Source organism: Coregonus lavaretus (assembly GCF_964263955.1).
Source record: "Coregonus lavaretus genome assembly, chromosome: 27".
NCBI lineage: Eukaryota > Metazoa > Chordata > Actinopteri > Salmoniformes > Salmonidae > Coregonus > Coregonus lavaretus.
In genome coordinates, this window is record NC_140014.1 from 17,640,689 (window position 1) to 17,664,700 (window position 24,012).

Here is a 24,012-nt window from a genome sequence, read left to right on the forward strand (position 1 = left end):
AGGGTGCATATTTCAGGACCTCATGTCTTCAAAAGTATTGCGTATCATTGTCCACTATTTTGAGGCAATGAAATAACTAAAGTGGGACAATGACGTTGGTGATATTTCAGTCATCCTCTTGCCTCTGTTTATTATCAATATATGACCACACGATCAACTACCCTGCGTAGCGGTAATGCACACTTCGGCTTCCTGTCATATTTAGAGTCCTACATTGCAACACGCAGTTTCTATAGTTTCAGCCACACAGACACTGAGAACATAGCCTGTTGTGCCCCTGAATTATTTTGAATGAACGCAGAACTCCTGGAGGATATCTAACCCCAGACTCACCTCACATAGACGCTGGACTAGTTTTTACTACTTTTAAAACCAGAGTTTTCAGCACTAGCCTATATAGGCCCAGTCTAAACACTACATGCCTCCAGTTTGGAAATAGTTTGGGGGGTTAGAGTAAGAAAGGTTAGGGAGAGCTCCAACCAAAATGAATAGATTCCCATTTAAGTTTCCTTTAAATCATATTAACTCTTACTATGAAATGTGCACTGGTATATAAACCTCCAGCCATGCTATCCCCCTCTGTTTCAAGAACTTAGGACCACATTACCTTAAAGGTTTTCAAAAGAGAAAGCACATGCCTTTGAAAGCATCCCACACTTTCAGTCCTTTCATTCCCACTTGAGGCCTGGTTTCAAATGAGCCTACTCAGGCCTGCCTTGCCCTGCAGTCGCCAACCAACACGCCAAATCATGGAAGATCAAGGGGAGTAGCAACGTTTTCTTCCTCTCCATTTTCATATGGTTTGGCTAATAATGAGACAGAATGTAAAAGCTAATAGTTTGAATATCATCCCCATTCGCTGAGAAACCCACACAATCCTTTGAGGTGTAAACCTATACCCGATTTTATCATGCCCGCCACCAACCATATCTCCCATGGCTGATGTCACTTTAAAGAGGCTTTGATGGGGAGACACTTGCAGATATGTGAGGAGATACAAAAGTGAAATGTTCATTCTCAATATGAATATGAATAACCACATAAATCCATGAGCTATTTTCAGGCATGTGCACGTGCCATTGGAGGGGATCTTTTCATTTGAAAAAGTGGGCTATGGGGCAATTAGAAATAGTTTGAGGTAAAATGATGACATAAGACAAAGATTTCTATCTTTAGCGGCTGTGGCGGACACACATTTCTGTACATTCACAAATTACAGGGCGAGCCTGGCCCTCAACCCACCGAACGCATTCCTTCCGAAAAGTGTCTGCTCGAATTTCAGACGGGGGTTTTCTGCTCAGTGGAAATATGAGTGTTCTGATGGACGACTCCTATGAAATGGAGTTTTATTCCTCTCGGATTAAATTAGCTCTACATTTGGGCTCAGGGTATTTTTTTGTATCAATGATGAATTCTGTGGTAGACTTGGAATGCCAGAGTTGTTTACCCGCTCTCATTTTTGAAATGCAGTTTGCTATGAAATTGACTTCTGCTTCTTGATATGACAAGAGTGTCAGTGATTAGTATTCCAAGCATGACTTAAGTAATCAAAGCATTCTGTCCCTCATCCCAAAGCCAAATCATATTCTTGCATTTGGATGTTTACACACAGACTATAGAGAGACTTTGAGAAGTAATCCTTCACAGAGAAACTGAGTAAAGATTGTTTAATTTTGTATGGGGGTTCTGAGCTCTGATTGCTGATGCTCTCTCAAATGATGATTACATAATGTGTCAGCACATTGCAGTTGGTGGTAATTGTTGTCCGTTTTGATGTAGACCAGCAAATTGGAACCACATTGCTAGTTTTTTATCATACCTTCTCAGATCTAAAGTGTTAGCCAATGACTCCTTCATCATATGAAGTTCCATTTAGCTGATTCAGATATGAGCACCAGTACCCATTTATTGAGATTACACACTTTCACTTTCAATCATTCTTTTCGAAGGACTAAACTAATTTGGGGTAAATCACAAATTGAATACCTTAGGCCTTCACTTGAGTATATGCATGTGATTCATGAGAAAGTCAGTCTTATTCGGGATCCGTTTAGGCAGTTAGAATATATATCACATAAAATTATGAATGAGTCTGTAACATCTCCAAAACCAGCAGCTAATTACTATGTAAGCATGACGAGCTCAAATAGTGCAGTTGCAGAGTCAGACAACCAGCACATTCAGCTCATGCATCTTTAATCCATAGCCTACATGTTTTAAAAGGTGCCGAGTGTAGCCAAGGGCTTATTAAAGTAAAATAATGGCGGTTGGGGTTGTCTCTGTCTTGTCTCTGCTTCATTCCGTCAGACTGAAGGACAGCTAGCTACAGTAACTAACTGAGTGAAGACATTAGTTGCGATCAAGAGGCCAGTCAGATCACTGTTATCAACACACTCCGAGACATTTAACATTTACCTTTCAGCACGAGAGAGAGAGACAGACCCTCTCCTCTAGAGGGGGCTGCTGCAGACGTGACTAGGGGTGAGGTGACTGTACTGTATGTTCTCCTGTAGTAGCACTCATATACTCTCCCTCTGATACGCCCTAATATGTGTCCAGCTCTTATAAAGGCTGTACTAAACCAGACAAAGAAGTACTACACAGTAACGATTGCATAATAATTCAATTAGATAGCATAAAAACGATAGGTATACAAAGATCAATTAACTTTCGGTAGTGTGACCTCACATTGACATGCTTTATCAATACCAGATCAAAGATGTTGTGTAAGAAGTTTCAAGTCATGTGTGTTTGATTTAAAGGTTTAGATCAAGGTGTAGGGTTTACCCCAGTGGTTAAACCCCACCCCTGTCACCCCTGTCCTTTAGTAGCAGTTCAAGGGGACACCTCCGAGCCTGCCCTGGGGACTCTCTCTGTGAACTCTCATGTCACCCTTGGTCCGCCCTCACACATCATCTATCGGGTACACTCGCTCCACGATGACAGAAGGCTGTGATGTGGTTATGTGTGGTGTTTATTCATTGGAAAGCCACTAAAAGTACTATTGGATGATAAAGTCACAAAAAGAGCTGTGCTATTATAGGAGCACTTTTGGTTGAGTTTTGATCTAGTTGGTTGCATGCGAGTTGTGGCCCCTGCCTTGCCGAGCTAGGGGAACCAGTATGATGTATTGTTGAGGGCAGTAGACTTGTGACCTGACTTGATGGTTGCCTCATCAACTGCCTTATACTGCCACGTCTGATTTAAACCATGTTTTGTATACATTGACTTAATTTTGTAATTGGTTATTGGTAAATCATACACTTCAACTTCTGCACTCGGCAAACTTGAAGAGACTTGTTTATCCTCCAATATGAATATTTAGCTTCATGGTGAGGTAGCTGGTTTTATTTAGCGTGATCCTTATTTGGCCCTAACTGTCCATGACCTTAGTCTCTAAATGTGTCTCATAAATGCACCAACTCATCCATCTTTGAGGTTTTTAGCATGACTTATAATCATTTCTCTTCTTTCTTTGTCTCTTTGTCTGTCTGTAAGTTTGTCTGTCTGTCTGTGCTCGCACACAAACACCCATCCACAGTGTTTCTTCCTCTCTCTGGCGAGTGCTTCTGATGCAAGGAAGGCAATCTGTAATCTGTAGTAATTGCATGTTGCAGAAAAACATTTTTCCGCTGTGGTAATCGCTGCAATATGTGCCTCTGCATTGTCAAAGTGACAGCAGCCCCACCCCCACCCCCAACACACAGACACACACCCACCCCCGACTGCCTGACTCACTCTGGCTAGCCTCAACCAACTATGTCCGGCTACAGGAGTTGTAGACCCATCCTCCTCTTGATGGGGGCGATACGGTAGACGGCTGTAGAAAACATAGGATCTAACTGGCAGGCAGCACACCTGTGGCAGCAGCAGCAGCATCACGCTACATTCACCTTCAGCAGCAGATTTATTGTTCCTCCCAGTGACAGTTTAACTGCCATACCACACCACTGCCAGAGCCCTGCCGGAGCCAGATCACAGCTCCAGCTAGCCACAGCTACCACACGCAGGCTGAGGCCAGGGCCAGGGCCAGGGAACAGCTTGGGACAGGGAGGCAGCTACAATTCTATGGCTGTGTAGTAGAGTATTCAGAATGTGTTTTGTTGCGCATAGCACAAATAGGCTAAAAGGGTATTATGAACATACCGATATTCTGTTTCTTTGACAATTATTCTTGCAATCAAATTCCCTTTTGTTACTTTTCTTGTGTAAAATTTGCTTTACTTAATTACTGTTAATAGGTATAATTGAGCCACTGGTGAGGAATTCTGTGAATCGAGCTATGGTCAGCTCAAGGTAGACATGGCTGCTGCGTCGGTCTGTGGCTGGACTCTTGATGCATGTTTATCAAGCCATCTTCCACCACTCCACCACTGACACTCCACCACCCCACCACTCTAAAACTCCGCAACTCCACCACTCTAAAACTCTAAAACTCCAACACTCCACCACTAACACTCCACCACTGTATAGCGCATATAATTAAAAAGGTATTGTCGGACATTATTCATTCTAATCAGACAGGTTTTTTACATGGACGATACATTGGAGATAATATAAGGCAAGTACTGGAAACAATAGAACACTATGAAAAATCTGGGAAACCAGGCCTGCTATTCATAGCAGACTTTGAAAAGGCATTTGATAAAGTACGACTGGGGTTTATATATAAATGCCTGGAGCATTTCAATTTTGGAGAATCTCTTATAAAATGGGTTAAAATCGTGTATAGTAACCCTAGGTGTAAAATAGTAAATAATGGCTATTTCTCAGAAAGTTCTAAACTGTCAAGAGGAGTGAAACAAGGTTGTCCACTATCGGCATATCTATTTATTATGGCCACCGAAATGTCAGCTATTAAAATCAGATCCAACAATAATATCAAGGGATTAGAAATCCAGGGCTTAAAAACAAAGGTGTCATTGTACGCTGATGATTCATGTTTTCTTTTAAATCCACAACTTGAATCCCTCCACTGCCTCATAGAGGATCTATATTCATTTTCTAACCTCTCTGGATTACAACCAAATTATGATAAATGTACTATATTACGTGTTGGATCACTAAAAAATACAATGTTTACATTACCATGTAGTTTACCAATAAAATGGTCTGATGGTGATGTGGATATACTCGGAATACATATCCCAAATGAAATAAATGATCTCACTCCAATACATTTGAATAGAAAGTTAGCAAAAATAGATAAGATCTTGCTACCATGGAAAGGTAAATACCTGTCCATTTGTGGAAAAATCACCCTGATTAACTCTTTAGTATTATCCCAGTTTACCTATTTGCTTATGGTCTTGCCTACGCCTAGCGAACAGTTTTTTAAATTATATGAGAAAAAAATATTCAATTTTATTTGGAACGGCAAGCCAGACAAAATTAAACAGGCCTATTTATATAATTAATATGAATTCAAAGGACAGAAATGATTAAATATTAAAGCATTAGACCTATCACTAAAAGCTTCAGTCATACAAAAGGTATACTTAAATCCGAACTGGTTCTCTAGCAAATTAGTAAGATTGTCTCACCCAATGTTCAAGAATGGCCTTTTCCCCTTTATTCAGATTACAACCTCTCACTTTCAGTTATTTGAAAAGGAAATAATCTCCCAAATATCACTATTTCTAAAACAAGCCATAGAAAGTTGGTTGCAATTTCAATTTAATCCTCCAGAAACGACAGAACAAATAATGCAACTAATATTGTGGTTAAACTCAAAGATACTAATTGATAAAAAACCATTATTATTTGAAAAAATGTTTTTAAAAGGTATAATCTTCGTAAATGAAATCATAGGTAGCACTGGTGGAGTTATGTCGCACATGCAGCTAACAAAAACATATGGAAATGTTTGCACTACCCCAAATTACAACCAAATAATTGCAGCATTACCGCGAAAATGGAAGAGGAAAGTGGAAGGGGGAAAAAGTAAGGAACTTGTCTGTCGGCCCTGCATTAAAGAACATAATTGGTTAAATAAAATTGTGATAAATAAAAAAGTATACCAGTTTCATTTAAGGACCAAAGGATTGACAGCCGTCCCATATAGATTGCAAAATAGTTGGGAAGAGATTTTTGACGTACCGATTCCATGGCATAGTGTTTATGATACGCAAAACGACGCCGGATTCAAAACTTAGAATTGTTGAATTTAAATTATTATACCAAATTCTTGCTACCAATAGAATGTTATTTATATGGGGGATACAATCTTCCCAGCTCTGCAGATTTTGCTGCGAAGAGACATAATCATTAGATCATTTGTTTTGGTACTGTCCATTTGTAGCTTGTTTTTGGACACAGGTCCAGGAATGGCTAAACGATTGCAATATTTACCTGGAACTAACCCTGCAGATAGCACTACTGGGTGATCTGAAAAGTCCTAGTCAATCGATCATTAATATAATACTTTTAGCAAAAATGTTTATTTTCAATTTACAATCTGTAGAAACAATGAGAATAGAAGGGTTCAGAACTTTTGTAAAACATCACAGTACAGTTGAAAAATATATGGCAAATAGAAATCCAATATGGATGGTGTTAAGACATAGATGGGAGGTGTTGAATGGAGCTGAAGGATGGGACTAATAACAACTAACAACAACTAATAACAACAAGATAACTAATGTAAAGCATACTGTGTCTATAATAAGTATATAGGTTATAGGTTGAGAGCTTTTGTGAAAGAGCACAGTTAGAAAGATATGGCATATAGAAGCAAACCGGATGGACATCATGAAAATGATGGGAGAGGTTGAGGGTAGAGGAAGTTCTCGAGTAAAAACAAACGAAATACAATTATTGTAAAATTGACTGTGTCCATAAAATGTATATAGTATGTAAAGCTGGAAGTAGAGGCCTAAGCGTTGTTGTTCACTGGTTTACTCCAATTAGGGAAGGGGTGGTGGGGTTGGATAGTAATAAAGGGAAATATATATTTTAAAAGTATATGTATATGTATGTATATGTATTTATATGTATGTATGTGTATATGTATGTATGTATATGTGTATATATATATATTTGCGAGAAGAAAGACATATGGGGGATTGGAAGTAATGCAGACAATTACATTGATGGAAGTTACAATCTATCTGCAATATTAAAGCTGATCTACCCCCTAAAAATATATATATATATATAATAAATACACTCCACCACTTTAACACTCCACCACTGCACCACTTTAACACTCTAACACGCTGGTTTGCTATGTGTGATTATGGCGCATGTTTAGGAGGTCACCATATCAATCCCCCCCACCTCCGCCCCACATCCCACACACTGTCCTGTGAGGCTGTGGCGTGAGTTGATGAAGTCCTCACTCACCATTTCACCTCTTCAACAAACAGCTTCTCGGTGTGTAACTGTGGCTTGACTGTGGCCCACATTTATGAAGCCATTACGCACCGCATCACCACCCCTGTACCCAACACAGCCCCAAGACATGTTAGCTCACTGATGCTGCACTTCCTCACACTCCACGCTGGGTAACCACACACCTATGGTGGGAAGGGACAAAAGTAATGCCATGAGACATTTATAGATCCAGTGTACAGACACTGTGATTACATCCAGACTATCCACAGTGAGGCGAGCAACCCTTTCCTCTCTGAACTGCTGCCTGGTGCCCTGCTGCACAGCACAGCCCATCAAACCACCCGGCAGTTGAACTTCCCTCTGTGTTTTAAATGGTGTCTCTGAGAGATCAAACGTGTCACCCTGACGAGAAGAGGAGACAGCTCGGAGCTCTGGAAGCCTTCAGTCTGACAGCCAAACACGTTTGACTGGCAAACAGAGACGTTTTGTCCCTTCCCCCTGCCAAAATGGGAGTCTGTCTGTGATCCTGTCGCTCGACATCGCACACAAATATTGAAGCGCAATGAGAGACCCAGCGAGGGGTGAGGGAGCTGAGCCCTAGCCCGCCGGCTCCGAAAATAAGTTGAGGCGTCCCTCTCGCACAAAGGCAAAGCCCCATAACTCAGTGTTTTCCCAAATGAAATCGCATGTGAACCGAATATTAGGAAGTGCGCATGGCTGCCAGCAACCGCCAAGCCATTATAGCTGGGCCTGTTAACCACATTTTCACCAGCAGACAATGCCCCTTTGTGCTCGTGTGTGGCTGTCCCCTCTGCCGGAACCCAGAGAGGAGCCCTGTACAATTAGGCAGTGTGGATGAGGGGAGCAGAGGAGAAGAGAAGAGAGAGGGAGATTGGGGAGAGGAGAGCAGAGCAGAAGAGAGGGGAGGAAAGGAGAGGAGAGAGGATGTATAGACTGGAGTGTCAATTCTGTTCTCTTGTTAATTAGTCACAGTCGCGTCAGCAGGAGGCAGGGGAGCCTGTCCTCATGGCCTGAGGAACCTTTCATGTGGTTGCTCACGGAATGCTGTTGTTCATTCCTTCCTGCAACAAAAGCCACATGTTTAAATTTTTTTGTAGAGTATAGGCTGTCCCCATGGAAATATGAAGGTATGTCACGTATGAGTGGTATGACTGCTAAGAAGAAAAGGCTAGCCGGTGAGGAATTCACCAAACAATCCTGACTGTGCCAATGTGATGCTCTTTGGTTCATGTTGTTAAATACATTTTGGCCACCACCCCCTTTGCCTTCAGGTCACTCTCACACATTGACACCTACTGTGCTCAGAGGTGTAAAATACATAAGTAAAAATACTTAAAAGTATAACTTAAGTAATGCTTAATATAAGGAATTTGAAATTATTTATACTTTTACTTTTGAGTGTAATTGAGCAATTACATTTGTTTTTAATACTTCAATATATTTAAAACCAAATACTTTTAGACTTTTACTCAAGTAGAATTTTACTGGGTGACTTTCAATTTCACTTGAGTCAAGTATCTTTACTTTTACTCAAGTATGACAATTGGTTACTGACTGTACTGTCTATACACACACAGGCAATTACACACACACACACACACACACACACACACACACTCACTCACTCACTCACTCACTCACTCACTCACTCACTCACTCACTCACTCACTCACTCACTCACTCACTCACTCACTCACTCACTCTCTCATCTGTTGTCTATGCAGCTACCCTGCCCTGTTAAACTCCTTCATCCTTGTTTGGGTATTTAACGGAGGTCATCCCAGGTTCTGTCACACTCATTAAAGTGAATAGACGCCTCTCAAAGCATTTCCAGATATTGAAATCTCATGTATTTCCCTCTTCACTGGAGTTCAGTCTCCCCGGCCATGTCTGGCTCACTAGAGAGCGAGGCTAGAATAAAACAGTGACCTAGCGCCTGTTTCCTGACAACTGTCCATGGTACTTTCCGCTGCAGACGTGAGACGACTCTGAAAGCAGCGAGCGACTGCACTGGGCCTGAAGGCTTACTATTCCGATGCAGGAAGGGTGTGGCTCCTCCTCTCAGTCAGAGAGTTTAAAGAGCTCAGGAGTCTCACAGACATAAATTATTTTCATCACCTGCAATAAAACCACTCTTTTGAACGCAAAATGATTACGGTCAATCATCAAATTGAACCCAAATGAGTTTGAATTAAATCATGATAAGAGAAGAGACGAGCTGTCATCACTGTGACTTTAATTGAACTCTCGTCTCTTTTCTGAACCTTTACAGTGTCCGGACAGACGTACACTATCTCTCTCCATTGCATGCAGCTCTCTCTGTCTCTCTATGAGTTCCATGTGTCCATGTGGCTGAATGTTTCCTCTCATAATCTTTGTGACTAATCACTAGTGATGTTGCCCATGAGTGGTTAGCACCCTGCCCCATGTAGTGCAGTGTACCGTACTTTCCTCTCCCCTCTCTCTCTCTGTGACTCAGAGCCTCTGAGGAGCCCTAACTGCTCACTAATCCTCTGATTGCTGTGTTTGGCCCCTCGGGCTCCTCATCACCAGGGCGGGCCAGGCTAACGACAGGCTAACGACGACGACAACGAGCGTTTATAAACCAAATCAGGAGGCTGGAGTCTGGCTTGTTGTGTGGTGATTAGCCTGATCAAACGCTCGCTAACAGCCTTCTAGTCCACTGACTGACTGACTGACTGACTGACTGACTGACTGACTGACTGACTGACTGTTCGCTGTGTCATTATGCTGATGAAAGGAGCGTTGGATGGTCCCTAGCTACATGTAACACACGTCTTTCTGCTGGGTTGGTTATGTTAGCAGTAGTCTATATCCTGTCTGAAAGCCAAGGGGATGGTGGATGAGATGGTGTGAAGATAAGAGGTTTTATGTTGATGGTGAAATTAAAGTTCTGTGTAGGTTGTGTGGCCGCAAAAAGAGGAGTCTGGTTTGTGAGGCTTTAAATCACAGTGGTTTAACTCTCTGGTGATGGTGTGTTTGTGTATGACAGCATGTGAGAGAAGGTGAGAATACCTGATTTATCACCACTGCCAGGGTGGACAGTTTCCATCACTGTAATACAACCTGTATTTTTCCAATGCATACAAAACAAAATAAATATGCATGTATCAATCAAATCGCTGTTATAATTAAGGTTTTGAAAATGTATGTTGGTACATTTGCTACACCAGTATTAGTCATCTCAAGTCCACGTTTACTCCAACTGTAGGTTGTTCTTGACTGTGATAAAAGCAGCAGGAGGCCATCTGTGAGGTCTTACAGACTATTACACTGAGGTCAGACAGGAATGAGAGGGTGAGAATGACATGGTCATCACGTTGACACACTGTACAGCACTCCTCTCTGACTCACAGTCTGTATGTGTGTATGTCTGTGTGTGTGACGTGTGTGTCCGTGAGAAGAGTTTCAGAGCCAGACGGAGTGACCTAGCACCAGACAGAGAAGGGAGAGAGAATGGGAAGGGATAGAGGGACCACTTCTGCTCCATAGCCGAGAGGGGATTCCCTCGTGTTGGGCTTTCTGCTGAGGTATTACAGAACTGAGCAGCTGGAGAGAAAGTACAGCTCCAGATCCACACAAAGGTTACCTTAGGTCTTATAGGGGGAAATGTATTCATATATTTCAAAATATAAATGCAACATGCAACAATTTCAAAGATTTTAGGGAGTTACAGTTACAGTAAACTGAAATAAATTCATTACGCCCTAATCTATGGATTTCACATGACCGGGATTTCAGATATGCATCTGTCGGTCACAAATATCTAAAATATACATCAAAAGTAGGGGGCCTCCCGAGTGGCGCATCGATCCCAGGCTGTGTCACAGCCGGCCGTGACCAGGAGACCCATGGGGCGGCGCACAATTGGCCCAGTGTTGTCTGGGTCAGGGGAGGGTTTTGCCGGCCGGGATTTCCTTGTCTCATCGTGCTCTAGCGACTCCTTGTGGCGGGCCGGGAGCCTGCAAACTGACTTTGGTCGTCATTTGGACGATGTTTCCTCCGACACATTGGTGCGGCTGGCTTCCGGGTTAAGCGAGCAGTGTGTCAAGAAGCAGTGCGGCTCGGCAGGGTCGTGTTTTGGATGGCTCTCGACCTTCGCCTCTCCCGAGTACCGTAGGGGAGTTGCAGCGATCAGACAAGATCGTAACTACCAATTGGATATCATGAAATTGGGAAGAAAAATGGGGTAAGTAAAACAATTATTAATAATAATAATAAAAAAGTAGGGGCGTGGATCAGAAAAACTGTCAGGATCTTATGTGACCACCATTTGCCTCATGCAGTGCGACACATCTCCTTCGCATAGAGTTGATCAGGCTGTTGATTGTGGCCTGTGGAATGTTGTCCCACTTCAATGGCTGTGCGAAGTTGCTGGATATTGGCGGGAACTGGAACACGCTGTTGTACACGTCGATCCAGAGCATCCCAAACATGCTCAATGGGTGACATGTCTAGTGAGTGTGCAGGCCATGGAAGAACTGGGACATTTTCAGCTTCCAGGAATTGTGTAGAGATGCTTGCGACATTGGGGCCGTGCATTATCATGCTGAAACATGAGGCGGATGAATGGCACAACAATGGGCCTCAGGATCTCGTCACGGTATCTCTGTGCATTCAAATTGCATTCAAATTGCCATTGATAAAATGCAATTGTGTTCGTTGTCCGTAGCTTATGCCTGCCCATACCATAACCCCACCGCCACCATGGGGCAATCTGTTCACAATGTTGACATCAGCAAACCGCTCTCCCACACAATGCCATACACGCTGTCTGCCATCTGCCCGATACAGTTGAAACCGGGATTCACCCGTGAATCTTCTCCAGTGTGCCAGTGGCCATTGAAGGTGAGTATTTGCCCGCTGAAGTCGGTTACGACGCCGAACTGCAGTCAGGTCAAGACCCTGGTGAGGACTGGGGGCTGGTTGGACGTATTTGCCAAATTTTCTAAAACGACATTGGAGGTGGCTTATGGTAGAGAAATGAACATGAAATTATCTGGCAACAGCTCTGGTTTACATTCCTGCAGTCAGCATGCCAATTGCACGCTCCCTCAAAACTTGAGGCATCTGTGGCATTGTGTTGTCTGTTTAATCAGCTTCTTTATATGCCACACCTGTCAGGTGAATGGATTATCTTGGTAAAGGAGAAATTCTCACTAACAGGGATGTTAACAAATTTGTGCACAAAAGTTGAGCGAAAAAAGCTTTTTGTGTGTATGGAACATTTCTGGGATCTTTTATTTCAGCTCATGAAACATGGGACCAACACTTTTACATGTGCGTTTATATTTTTGTTCCGTATACATACTATGCATGTAAAAATTCCCCAAATCCTGTGGCTGGTAAAGCTGAATCACCTGTAAAATACATTATGACCACCAAAACTGACTGACTTGAACAACTTAATGCAAAAGCCAAATTCCTTATCTGCCAAATATAGACTGTAAGTACAGAGGACAGTTTCACTGGGAGAATGGTGTGGGCATTTCCATGTAAAAGGACCCATGAGCAGAAACATGTGAAGTTCATAGGAGCATGTCAGATCTGGTGTCAAATGAAAGCTAAGTCTATATATTTTTTTAATTAAGGCATATATACATTTTTCAACCATTTCCTATCCTAAATATTAGGAATTAAGCAAAGGCTTCAGATGTTGATTTTTGGTCTAGTCCGGACCAGCCTTGATTTGGCCCAATCACATATGTCTATGTTTCACAAGTTTGGAGAGCACAGTACAATACAGTAGAGCACAGTACAATACAGTAGAGCACAGTACAATACAGTAGAGCACAGTACAATACAGTAGAGCACAGTACAATACAGTAGAGCACAGTCGAGTGCAGTACAGTAAAGTAAAAAAAAGTTTAGTATAGTTCAGCACAGTACACAGTAGAGGACACTATACTGTACTTTACTGTAATGTGCTCTACTGTGCTGTACTTTGATGTCCAAACTTGTGAAACATAGAAGTCTATGATTGGTTCAGATTTGGTCCGGACCAACCCAATTTGGTCTTGTTTGGGAGTGGAGCTCATTAAAATAAGTGTGTAGAATAATACCCAAATATGCAAAGGAGGCTATTGCATATTTCTACATTTGTGTGCCTATTTAGGATACATCCCCATTTGTATCTATTAAGAATCCCCATTAGTTCCTGCCAAGGCAGCAGCTCCTCTTCCTGGGGTCCAAACACGTTAAGGCACTTACATTACACAAACAACAAAAGGACCATGAAGAGAATGGCATTCATATCCATAACTATGCATTTCTGTGTTGTACAGATCAGGGACCCATGAGGAAATTCCGTTACCGCAATTCTGTTATCAGGTGTTAATCCACTTCACTTACTGTAGTTCAATAACCAAAATAATGTTTTTCAAACCCACGGTGTCATAGCTGACACCCCATTCTTTGTGCAGACATCTTTGAATCATAATTTGGAGCAGATTTTTAAGAGTTTTGGGAAAATGTGATCATGTAAAATTGCCCGTGTCCAAAAAGTAAAGTAGCAGAAATTCCCATTTCTGAAATGAAAATCTCTTGAAATAATTTGTATACTTTTTGGGAAGGTTGTCATGTCCCTAAAACGTGTGTTTTATTGCACCAAAGATAATTAACTAATGCAAACAACTTGAGATATTTCTGGGAAAAACAGAGAAAAAAGAGCATCAAAAACATTTTCATAGCCTGCAGCTTATGTATCCTATCATTATCTGCATTTTTGCTCCACCGTAATTAACTTTTTTCTTTATTGCTTTTGGGAAGAGGGATGGGCTATGGATGTTTTGAGCATGATTAAAGATTTCTCGTAATGAAGGAAGAAGAGGCTTCAGTCTTTAGTTCAGTTTCACATTATGACTTGTTGAGCTGTTTTGCTGTTGAATTGCTCTATGTCTCCACATTGAAAAACAGATGTGCCATACTGTATATAGGCAACTGAAATTAGCTGCATGTGAAAATAAAACTATGCTAGAGTAGTTCTCATACACTATGCTAAATAGGATGATTCTTCTTTATGTTGTGGCTACAGATCGGATGTTGTTCAAAACATCTGTTTAACGGTATTACTAAGCAGGGAGGGGGTCATGCCTTATGAAAAACAACAACATTATGTAGAAGTTTCAAATTCACTTCATATGGACTCTGTTTGTCTAGTTTAGGCTTCTTTTGATAGACAATATAGCTTAATAAATGATATATAATTAATTTACATTCAAGAATTATCTTTATCTTTCATTCTTTAATTTCCTGTAAATTAGTTGTTGGTTGTAATCTGATCTATTATCTCCTTCATTAGTTCAACTAGAGTCTCATTTAATACATTTTGAAATCAAAGTTAATTAATCACATGGTAATAAACACTTAATGGCATGGCAAAAATACTTAATAACACTTATATAAGCTTCCTGTAACTTAATTATTGCCAAACTTAACCATGCCATAATCACTGGTGGTATTACACTGTTGCTTGTCCCTAAATGTCAGCTGCCTCAGTGTATGAAACTAGCTGTGGTTCAGGGCAGCTGTTATACAACTGCATAATAAGTGATAAAAAACCTTACAAGCCTGGGTTTGTTCATAATTCAATTGTCTCTCAGACAAAAGGGATGAGGTCATTAAGAGCATTATAGCAGTGCTGTGGATTCCATCAGTACCACCATAAGGGCCTGATTTAAATATCAGCTCATAAGAGAAGGTAATTAAGCGTAAAGTAATGACTCATTAGAATATTGTAACTATAAACAGTAGACTGTAAGACTTTAAAAAACCAAACAGAAAATGATATTGTGATCATTTCCATCTCATTGTTCAATTATCCAAATACTTTCGTCGTCTGAATACTTTGCTGCCTGCATGCTAGTGTTCCTGTTCTGATATTTTATTTCCACATTGGAGGTTCCCATTTAAAATAGCTTGTCTAGACGTTATGAATTGTGCTGACATCCCAGTGCATTGTATCATGACAGACTTGGACGTTTGTCTCTCACCATACCAATTATTTCATTCTGCCGCTCCGTAATTATTATGTAAGGGCATAATATGTATTTTCTCCTTTTTGCTTGTCTGAGGGTGGTGTGGTAATGTATTTACCATAAATTCACAGAGTTCAGTCCCCTCAGAACTGCCATAGACAATCAGAGAGATGCTCTTAACGTGCAGGCTAACTCTGGATGAACAGGGCTAAAGGGGCTGAGACGCCACCCACAGCTTTCTTCGTACTTCATCCAGTCTGTCACAATGCCTACTGGCCCAGAACCAGCATCAGATCATATTCACTATACACACCAGCCATGCCACACTACGCAAAGTCTACCTTTAGTTTGTTTTCAAGATGAATTTCAGAAACATACGTTGATCACCCCTCCAGTGCTGTTTGTTGATAGAAATATAAGTTGTCCGCCCTTCCGAAACACTTACTTGTCCAAACTAAATTTGTACCAAGAGACCAATACAGGAAATATCCACATTATCAGATTGGAGACCAGCTTCAGAGAAACTGGCCTTTGTGGTTGCTGGTCGACCACCAGAACATTTTATTTACTACAACACTTAGCACAACTTTAACCTTGACCAATGTTATATAGAGTTTAGCGTGCTCAGCCAAACGATTTAGGGGAGACGGGGTTTGGAAATTGGTTGACCACATAATCAGCAGATGCCGCCTTCCTTCCTCTACCTGGAAGCCATCTTGTTGGCGATCCCTGAAGGTGTTTACCATTATAACAGGTGTTGACAGACGGTGAAAACGACGAGACGGACCAAATAAGTAACTCAGACATTTACAATGCTAATCAAGTCCAGAGCGTTGCTACCATCCAATGGGCCCTCAGAGTTTTATAAATAGATATTATACTCGGCTAAATTGGAGACAGGATTCCGCTACTCGGTGGCTGTCATGAGTTTTGTATTATTTGCCTTTCTTTTCGAATTTTGAAACTCATTATCTGGTTACAGATTTCAGCTCACACAGCCAACCTCCATGTTTTGGCATCGGAGGCCTAAGGCTCAGCAGAAGGGCTTTGACTGGTTTCCAATTAAGTATTTTATTAATTTAGGAGGGAGGAAAAAACATACGCCACATGTCTTAGTGATTAATAAATTCCCCAGGGGCCAGTCTTCCTCACTGCAGATTTAGTTTTGCCGAATTTCTAAACGTTTGATCATAAGCTACTGTATAGTAACTTGACTCTGTCACAACAACTTTGTTGCAATATACATTTTGGCATCAAAGATCTGATCCTTTCGTTAAATTCATCTTGAGGCTTATCCGTAATGTGAGAGAATTAATTTGAGGGTTTTACCCAAAGTTTATTTTTCTCACACAATTCTTCAGTTGTGAGTCTTTCAGCTTTTTATTTCCGAGTTGTAGAACTAACCAGACCAACTCCCAGAATCCACCAAAATAAACTCACTACTACTGTGGGGAAGCATGTCGTGTTTCTCACACAGAAACCCTAACTTTCATTCATACAGTGCAACAAGCCAAACATATAAAACCATTCCCACCCTAATAAACTGGGGCCTTTTTTCTGCCACAAAGGGAACTGGCTCCCATGAGCGTTACACTCTAAAATGCCCCCCTGTCTAAAGGGCCTGTTGGGTAAAAAGCTTCCTTTCCAACTAGGAGGAAAAGCGGTCAGGGAACCAAGCCAAGGACATGACCCAGTGCCCATGCCCAATCAGACTCACTGTAAACCAGGAACCTCACCTGACTCAAACACTGAAGACAGCAAAAGCGGCAGGTTTGTAACCCAATAAAAGTTTATACATTTTTCTCCACAGAGCGAGAGTTAGGGGCTTTTTTCACTCGTTTCGACCGGAATGCCAGAATTTGGGATACCAAGCTGCTAATGTTAGTTCTGTGAGTATTTAGCGTTCCTCAGATGTGTGTGTGTCTGGATAATTGGTCTGTTATGAGAGAGGAGCAGGTGTAACCTCATTGTGGTTATCGGGGAACGGCAGGAGCTCTCTTAGTCTGCATCAGATTAGTGCCTTTAGAGAGCATCTCCATCTCACACACAGCCTGCTCTAGCGTACTAACTGTCAGGGCCTCGCAACTGTTTTTGGAGGTGCTCTCTTTCTCATTACAAATAGCGTGAGAGCTTAACTGTCCCTCTCTCTGTTCTCTTCACTCTTTTCTCTCTCTTTTCTCTCTCCCCTTCTCATATCTGAATACATATTAATCTACAGGTAGCCTATCTCTCTTCAGTTGCTAATCATTAGATACAGTGAGGGAAAAAAGTATTTGATCCCCTGCCGATTTTGTACGTTTGCCCACTGACAAAGAAATGATCAGTCTATAATTTTAATGGTAGGTTTATTTGAACAGTGAGGGAGAATAACAACAAAAAAATCCAGAAAAACGCATGTAAAAAAATGTATAAATTGATTTGCATTTTAATGAGGGAAATAAGTATTTGACCCCTCTGCAAAACATGACTTAGTACTTGGTGGCAAAACCCTTGTTGGCAATCACAGAGGTCAGACGTTTCTTGTAGTTGGCCACCAGGTTTGCACACATCTCAGGAGGGATTTTGTTCCACTCCTCTTTGCAGATCTTCTCCAAGTCATTAAGGTTTTGAGGCTGACATTTGGCAACTCGAACCTTCAGCTCCCTCCACAGATTTTCTATGGGATTAAGGTCTGGAGACTGGCTAGGCCACTCCAGGACCTTAATGTGCTTCTTCTTGAGCCACTCCTTTGTTGCCTTGGCCGTGTGTTTTGGGTCATTGTCATGCTGGAATACCCATCCACGACCCATTTTCAATGCCCTGGCTGAGGGAAGGAGGTTCTCACCCAAGATTTGACGATACATGGCGCCGTCCATCGTCCCTTTGATGCGGTGAAGTTGTCCTGTCCCCTTAGCAGAAAAACACCCCCAAAGCATAATGTTTCCACCTCCATGTTTGACGGTGGGGATGGTGTTCTTGGGGTCATAGGCAGCATTCCTCCTCCTCCAAACAAGGCGAGTTGAGTTGATGGCAAAGAGCTCGATTTTGGTCTCATCTGACCACAACACTTTCACCCAGTTCTCCTCTGAATCATTCAGATGTTCATTGGCAAACTTCAGACGGCCCTGTATATGTGCTTTCTTGAGCAGGGGGACCTTGCGGGCGCTGCAGGATTTCAGTCCTTCACGGCGTAGTGTGTTACCAATTGTTTTCTTGGTGACTATGGTCCCAGCTGCCTTGAGATCATTGACAAGATCCTCCCGTGTAGTTCTGGGCTGATTCCTCACCGTTCTCATGATCATTGCAACTCCACGAGGTGAGATCTTGCATGGAGCCCCAGGCCGAGGGAGATTGACAGTTCTTTTGTGTTTCTTCCATTTGCGAATAATCGCACCAACTGTTGTCACCTTCTCACCAAGCTGCTTGGCGATGGTCTTGTAGCCCATTCCAGCCTTGTGTAGGTCTACAATCTTGTCCCTGACATCCTTGGAGAGCTCTTTGGTCTTGGCCATGGTGGAGAGTTTGGAATCTGATTGATTGATTGCTTCTGTGGACAGGTGTCTTTTATACAGGTAACAAGCTGAGATTAGGAGCACTCCCTTTAAGAGTGTGCTCCTAATCTCAGCTCGTTACCTGTATAAAAGACACCTGAGAGCCAGAAATCTTTCTGATTGAGAGGGGGTCAAATACTTATTTCCCTCATTAAAATGCAAATCAATTTATAACATTTTTGACATGCGTTTTTCTGGATTTTTTTGTTATTATTCTGTCTCTCACTGTTCAAATCAACCTACCATTAAAATTATAGACTGTTCATTTCTTTGTCAGTGGGCAAACGTACAAAATCAGCAGGGGATCAAATACTTTTTTCCCTCACTGTATAGATCTTGCAAAAATTATGAAGAACATGAGATTGTTTGGGATTGTAATTTTTTTAACCAGCTAAACAATTTGTTTTACTTTACTCCAATGGATAAAAGCAGAGTCTATATGCAGAGGTTAACTGTAACACTATGACTTCTGAAAAGATTTATGCATCCACATTTCCATAGTATTAAAGTCAGGAATTGGAAACATACAAACATACAATATCCACAAACATTAAACAGCCTCCTTCATTTTTTTTCGACAAGTTCCTCTTAATTTCAGTTTTATTTCAGTCGGAAAAAAAGAAAATATTTTCCAAATTGCGACCCCTGTGTAATCAAGTTGTTAAACTAACCACTATAGAATTTTGCTTACATAAGGTAGTCTTTATCTGAAATGCTTTGTTCTGTTACAATTTGGTTTCATTTTCTCGACTGAACAAATTGTAAAAGGATATTGCATGTTCATTAATGATTTCAATTTTATTTATTTATATTTATTATGGATCCCCATTAGCTGCTGCCAAGGGTCCAGCAAATTTAAGGCAGTTCATACAATTTTAAAAACATTACAATACATTCACAGATTTCACAACACACTGTGTGCCCTCAGGCCCTTATTCCACCACTACCACATATCTACAGTACAAAATCCATGTGTACATGTGTGTATAGTGCGTATGTTATCGTGTGTGTGTATGCATGTGTCTGCGCCTATGTTTGTGTTGCTTCACAGTCCCTGCTGTTCCATAAGGTGTTTTTTTATCTGTTTTTTTAAATCTAATTTTACTACTTGCATCAGTTACTTGATGTTCCATGTAGTCATGGCTCTATGTAGTACTGTGCGCCTCCCATAGTCTGTTCTGGACTTGGGGACTGTGAAGAGACCTCTGGTGGCATGTCTTGTGGGGTATGCATGGGTGACCGAGCTGTGCGCCAGTAGTTCAAACAGACAGCTCGGTGCATTCAACAACATGTCAATAACTCTCACAAACACAAGCAGTGATGAAGTCAATCTCTCCTCCACTTTGAGCCAGGAGAGATTGACATGCATATTATTAATATTAGCTCTCTGTGTACATCCAAGGGCCAGCTGTGCTGCCTTGTTCTGAGCCAAGTGTTTTTTTGTGGCACCTGACCACACGACTTAACAGTAGTCCAAGTGTGACAAACTAGGGCCTGTAGGACCTGCCTTGTTGATAGTGCTGTTATGAAGGTAGAGCAGCGCTTTATTATGGACATACATCTCCCCATCTTAGCTACTGTTGTATCAATATGTTTTGACCATGACAGTTTGCAATCCAGGGTTACTCCAAGAAGTTTAGTTACCTCAACTTGCTCAATTTCCACATCATTTATTACAAGATTTAGTTGAGGTTTAGGGTTTAGTGAATGATTTGTCCCAAATACAATGCTTTTAGTTTTATAAATATTTAGGACTAACTTATTCCTTGCCACCCACTCTGAAACTAACTGCAACTCTTTGTTAAGTGTTGCAGTAATTTCAGTCGCTGTAGTAGCTGACATGTATAGTGTTGAGTCATCCGCATACATAGACACTCTGGCTTTACTCAAAGCTAGTGGCATGTCATTAGTAAAGATTGAAAAAAGTAATGGGCCTAGACAGCTGCCCTGGGGAATTCCTGATTCTACCTGGATTATGTTGGAGAGGCTTCCATTAAAGAACACCCTCTGTGTTCTGTTAGACAGGTAACTCTGTATCCACAATATAGCAGGTGGAGTAAAGCCATAACACATACGTTTTTCCAGCAGCAGACTATGATCGATAATGTCAAAGGCCGCGCGGCAATCTTTTTATCATCAATTTCTCTCAGCCAATCATCAGTCATTTGTGTAAGTGCTGTTCTTGTTGAATGTCCTTCTCTATAAGCATGCTGAAAGTTTGTTGTCAATTTGTTTACTGTAAAATAGCATTGTATCTGGTCAAACACAATTTTTTCCAATAGTTTACTAAGGGTTGGTAACAGGCTAATTGGTCGGCTATTTGAGCCAGTAAAGGGGGCTTTACTATGGTGATTACAGCTTTAAACACTCTCTTTTTTTCCATCCTATTTTTTGCATGCACATTGGTTTTCCTTTCTCGCTACAGTGAAAAACAAAATCAAGCATCCGAGGCGCTTTACATAAGAGCCCCACTAAGTATGATATCTGATTCCAACTCAGTCCTTATTCAGACATTAGAGGGTTACACGTTAAATAAGGCTGTAATGCTTTAAAGGAGAATAATCAACCAACAACCAGACCTCATGCAGAATTCTGTATGATAATAAGCAATGGAGAGATTCAAGGGATGCAGAAAGAGAGGATGAATAAGAGAGTGAGAGAGAATGATTTAGTGATGCAGAGTGAGCGGAAGAATGAGATTGAGAGAAAGATATAGTGCAGAAATTAGGCTTTGTCAAGAGGAAACTATAAATGACTATCTGTCTGAGCTGTGAGAACACTGGAACACCATCCTCTGTCACTCTGCTCACTGTGGTTCCAGTAGGGATATCAGAGGCTTGTTCTCATATGAGCGGCAGATGTGTGTGTGTGTGTGCGCGTGTGCGTGCGCGCATGTTTATAGAGGGGGAAACTGGGCTCCAGAGATTTTAAGATTTATTCTGCAAACAATTAGGAGCTGGTAGTGCTTATCCTGTGGCTCTCTAATTACCACAGCAACCAGGCCGTAATCGAGGGGAGATTTTCTGTTCCATTATTTTATGTAGTAGGGAACCAATCTCCCAGACCTCCTCAGATTAATAGCTCAGTTACTCTCACAGCAACATGCTCTCGATAAAATGACATGTTGGGGACTTTTTAGATTAATAACAAAATAATACAAACTAATTTTCAAGCAGCTAGAAAGTGAAGAAACAATGTAAAACTTATGTTCTGTTTGTCACAGCAGAATATCTGACTTCCACTCTAAATCTAACAGTTGAAAACTCTGAATTAACTGTACAAGCTGTTGGCTGAGGCCTTTCGCAATTGAACACAATTGAATCTTCTATCACTTTATGAAATCTAATGTAGTACATTGTTATAATTTATTGTTTTATTATATCAGAATTCAATCTAGGCTTTACATCCAAGTACTGCAGGATTGAGGTAACCATGGAAAAAATGGCTCCTTCATTAACAGCAGTCTTTAGCCTAAGTATAATGCACTCACCTCACCACACAGGCGAAGAGTACCTCCTGTAAGTAGTGTAGGAGACAGACCAATGTTTTTTCTCTTTCTGTTTTATCGTATTGCTGTGTTCCAGTAAAGGCTGATCCGATGGAGCCTTCCTTCCTTCTATTCTACCAGAGAGCTAGAAAAACTCCCTCATGATGGCTGTGGTGAGAAGCCCATTATGGGTGTGCTCCATCAAGACTACATCAAACGCAGCCCTGAGGCCCACAGCTTTAAGGAGCCTATCACTAACGGCCTCAGCTACTGTATGGACCCATGCCTCCTTTTACCCATTTAATAGGAACGTCAGGGCATTCAGCGTGTGTGGTAGGATGCTTTCAGAGAGGGTCTACTTAAACACCAAAACAAAGTCTCTCTTTTAGAAGTGTTGCTCTCCCTGCTGATTTGGAACACACACACCCTCACACTCCTGCTGCCAAACAGACGAGGCCACACATTTTAAACAACTGGGAGCGAGGGGACCGCCATAGCCGCCAATATCATTCTCTCGCTGACGCCTCAAGCCACAGACATGAGAGAGAGGGAGAGAGAGAATAGAGGGGAGGAGAGAGTGCTTACCTCTCAGTAGAGTGGGGCCGTAGTTTCCGAAGCAGTCAAAGATGCTGTTGGAAGCCATGTCCTCGTGGCTGAAGTGGTGCCAGAGCCGTCGCCAGCCCTCTCTACAGTCGATAACGACCAACCTTGGAGAGAAACGGTGGTTGAAATAGAGAATGAAAGAGTGAGAGAGAGGAGAGAGAGGAAGAAGGACAGATCCTGGAACTCGGAGCCCATTTGCAACCAAGAATTTGGGGTTTGTAACTACCGCAGGAATCCCTAGCCACAAGCCTGCAAAGAGAGCAGCATAAGTATGCAGCACCAGGGGTATGAGACATTCAGAAAGAAAGAGAGGAAGAGGGAATGATAGGGTGAGAGGGAGTGAAAGAGAGAGCGAGTGAGCGAGAATGGTAGGCTGGGAGAGTGAGGGAGAGGGAGAGTGTGGCTACACTGAGATGCAGTGGTACCATCCCTCTCCAGGACTCTGGCCTTCCAACGGACTCACCGTTGCTGAATCGGGTCTGGACGTCTTGTTAGCAGGCCGGGGTGGGGTGGCAGGGAGTTGTGGTGCTGTGCTGGTCTGGTCTGTCAGTGGGCAGGGGCTCTGAGGTTAGCAAGGTTCTCTCTCTCTCTCTGTCAGGAGACGTGGTGTCCCACGGTGGTGGCCTGACTGGAGCGTCAGTGTTAGCTAGCGCCGGCTAAAGCCACATCTCTCTCTGCGTCCTCGCCATCCTCCAGCTCCCCTCCGTGAGTGGAGGAGCCCGCGTCACATGTCACATGAGGTCACAGGGCCTCTCCTCCCCTCCCCTCTCTCTTTTCGCTCTTATTCGGTGTAGCTTATTTTTTCCTCTTTGCTTTTACTTTTGCAGCTCTCTGCTTCCCTCTCTCTTTTCTTTCTCTCTTTTGATTGGTCGGCCAAGTTTTGGAAATGTTCTGTTTTCTTTTAAGTTCAAACCAGGCAGCGGCCTACGCCACTCAAAGTCTGTGCGGCTTTCAGAGGGCGCTGAAACCCAATGTGAACAACCAGAAAAGCATTAAACACACATTGAGAGAGAGAGAGAGAGAGAGAGTGTAGAATGGG

At 42.0% G+C, this 24,012-nt stretch overlaps 1 protein-coding gene across 2 annotated transcripts in view; it reads right to left on the bottom strand.

Moving 5' to 3' along the window:
• LOC311103171 (runt-related transcription factor 3-like) overlaps nt 1-23,071 on the bottom strand; it is a gene marked incomplete at its 5' end in the record, with an annotated part of 65,246 nt that extends 42,175 nt beyond the window's left edge. Inside the window, one exon of one of the 2 annotated variants that reach the window (XM_084144720.1) lies at nt 22,956-23,071. In XM_084144720.1, coding sequence (XP_084000846.1) covers nt 22,956-23,013 — 58 coding nt within the window. The remainder of the gene's footprint in view (nt 1-22,955) is intronic. The other variant, XM_084144719.1, reaches the window with a different exon arrangement.
• Nucleotides 23,072-24,012: the final 941 nt, after the last annotated feature.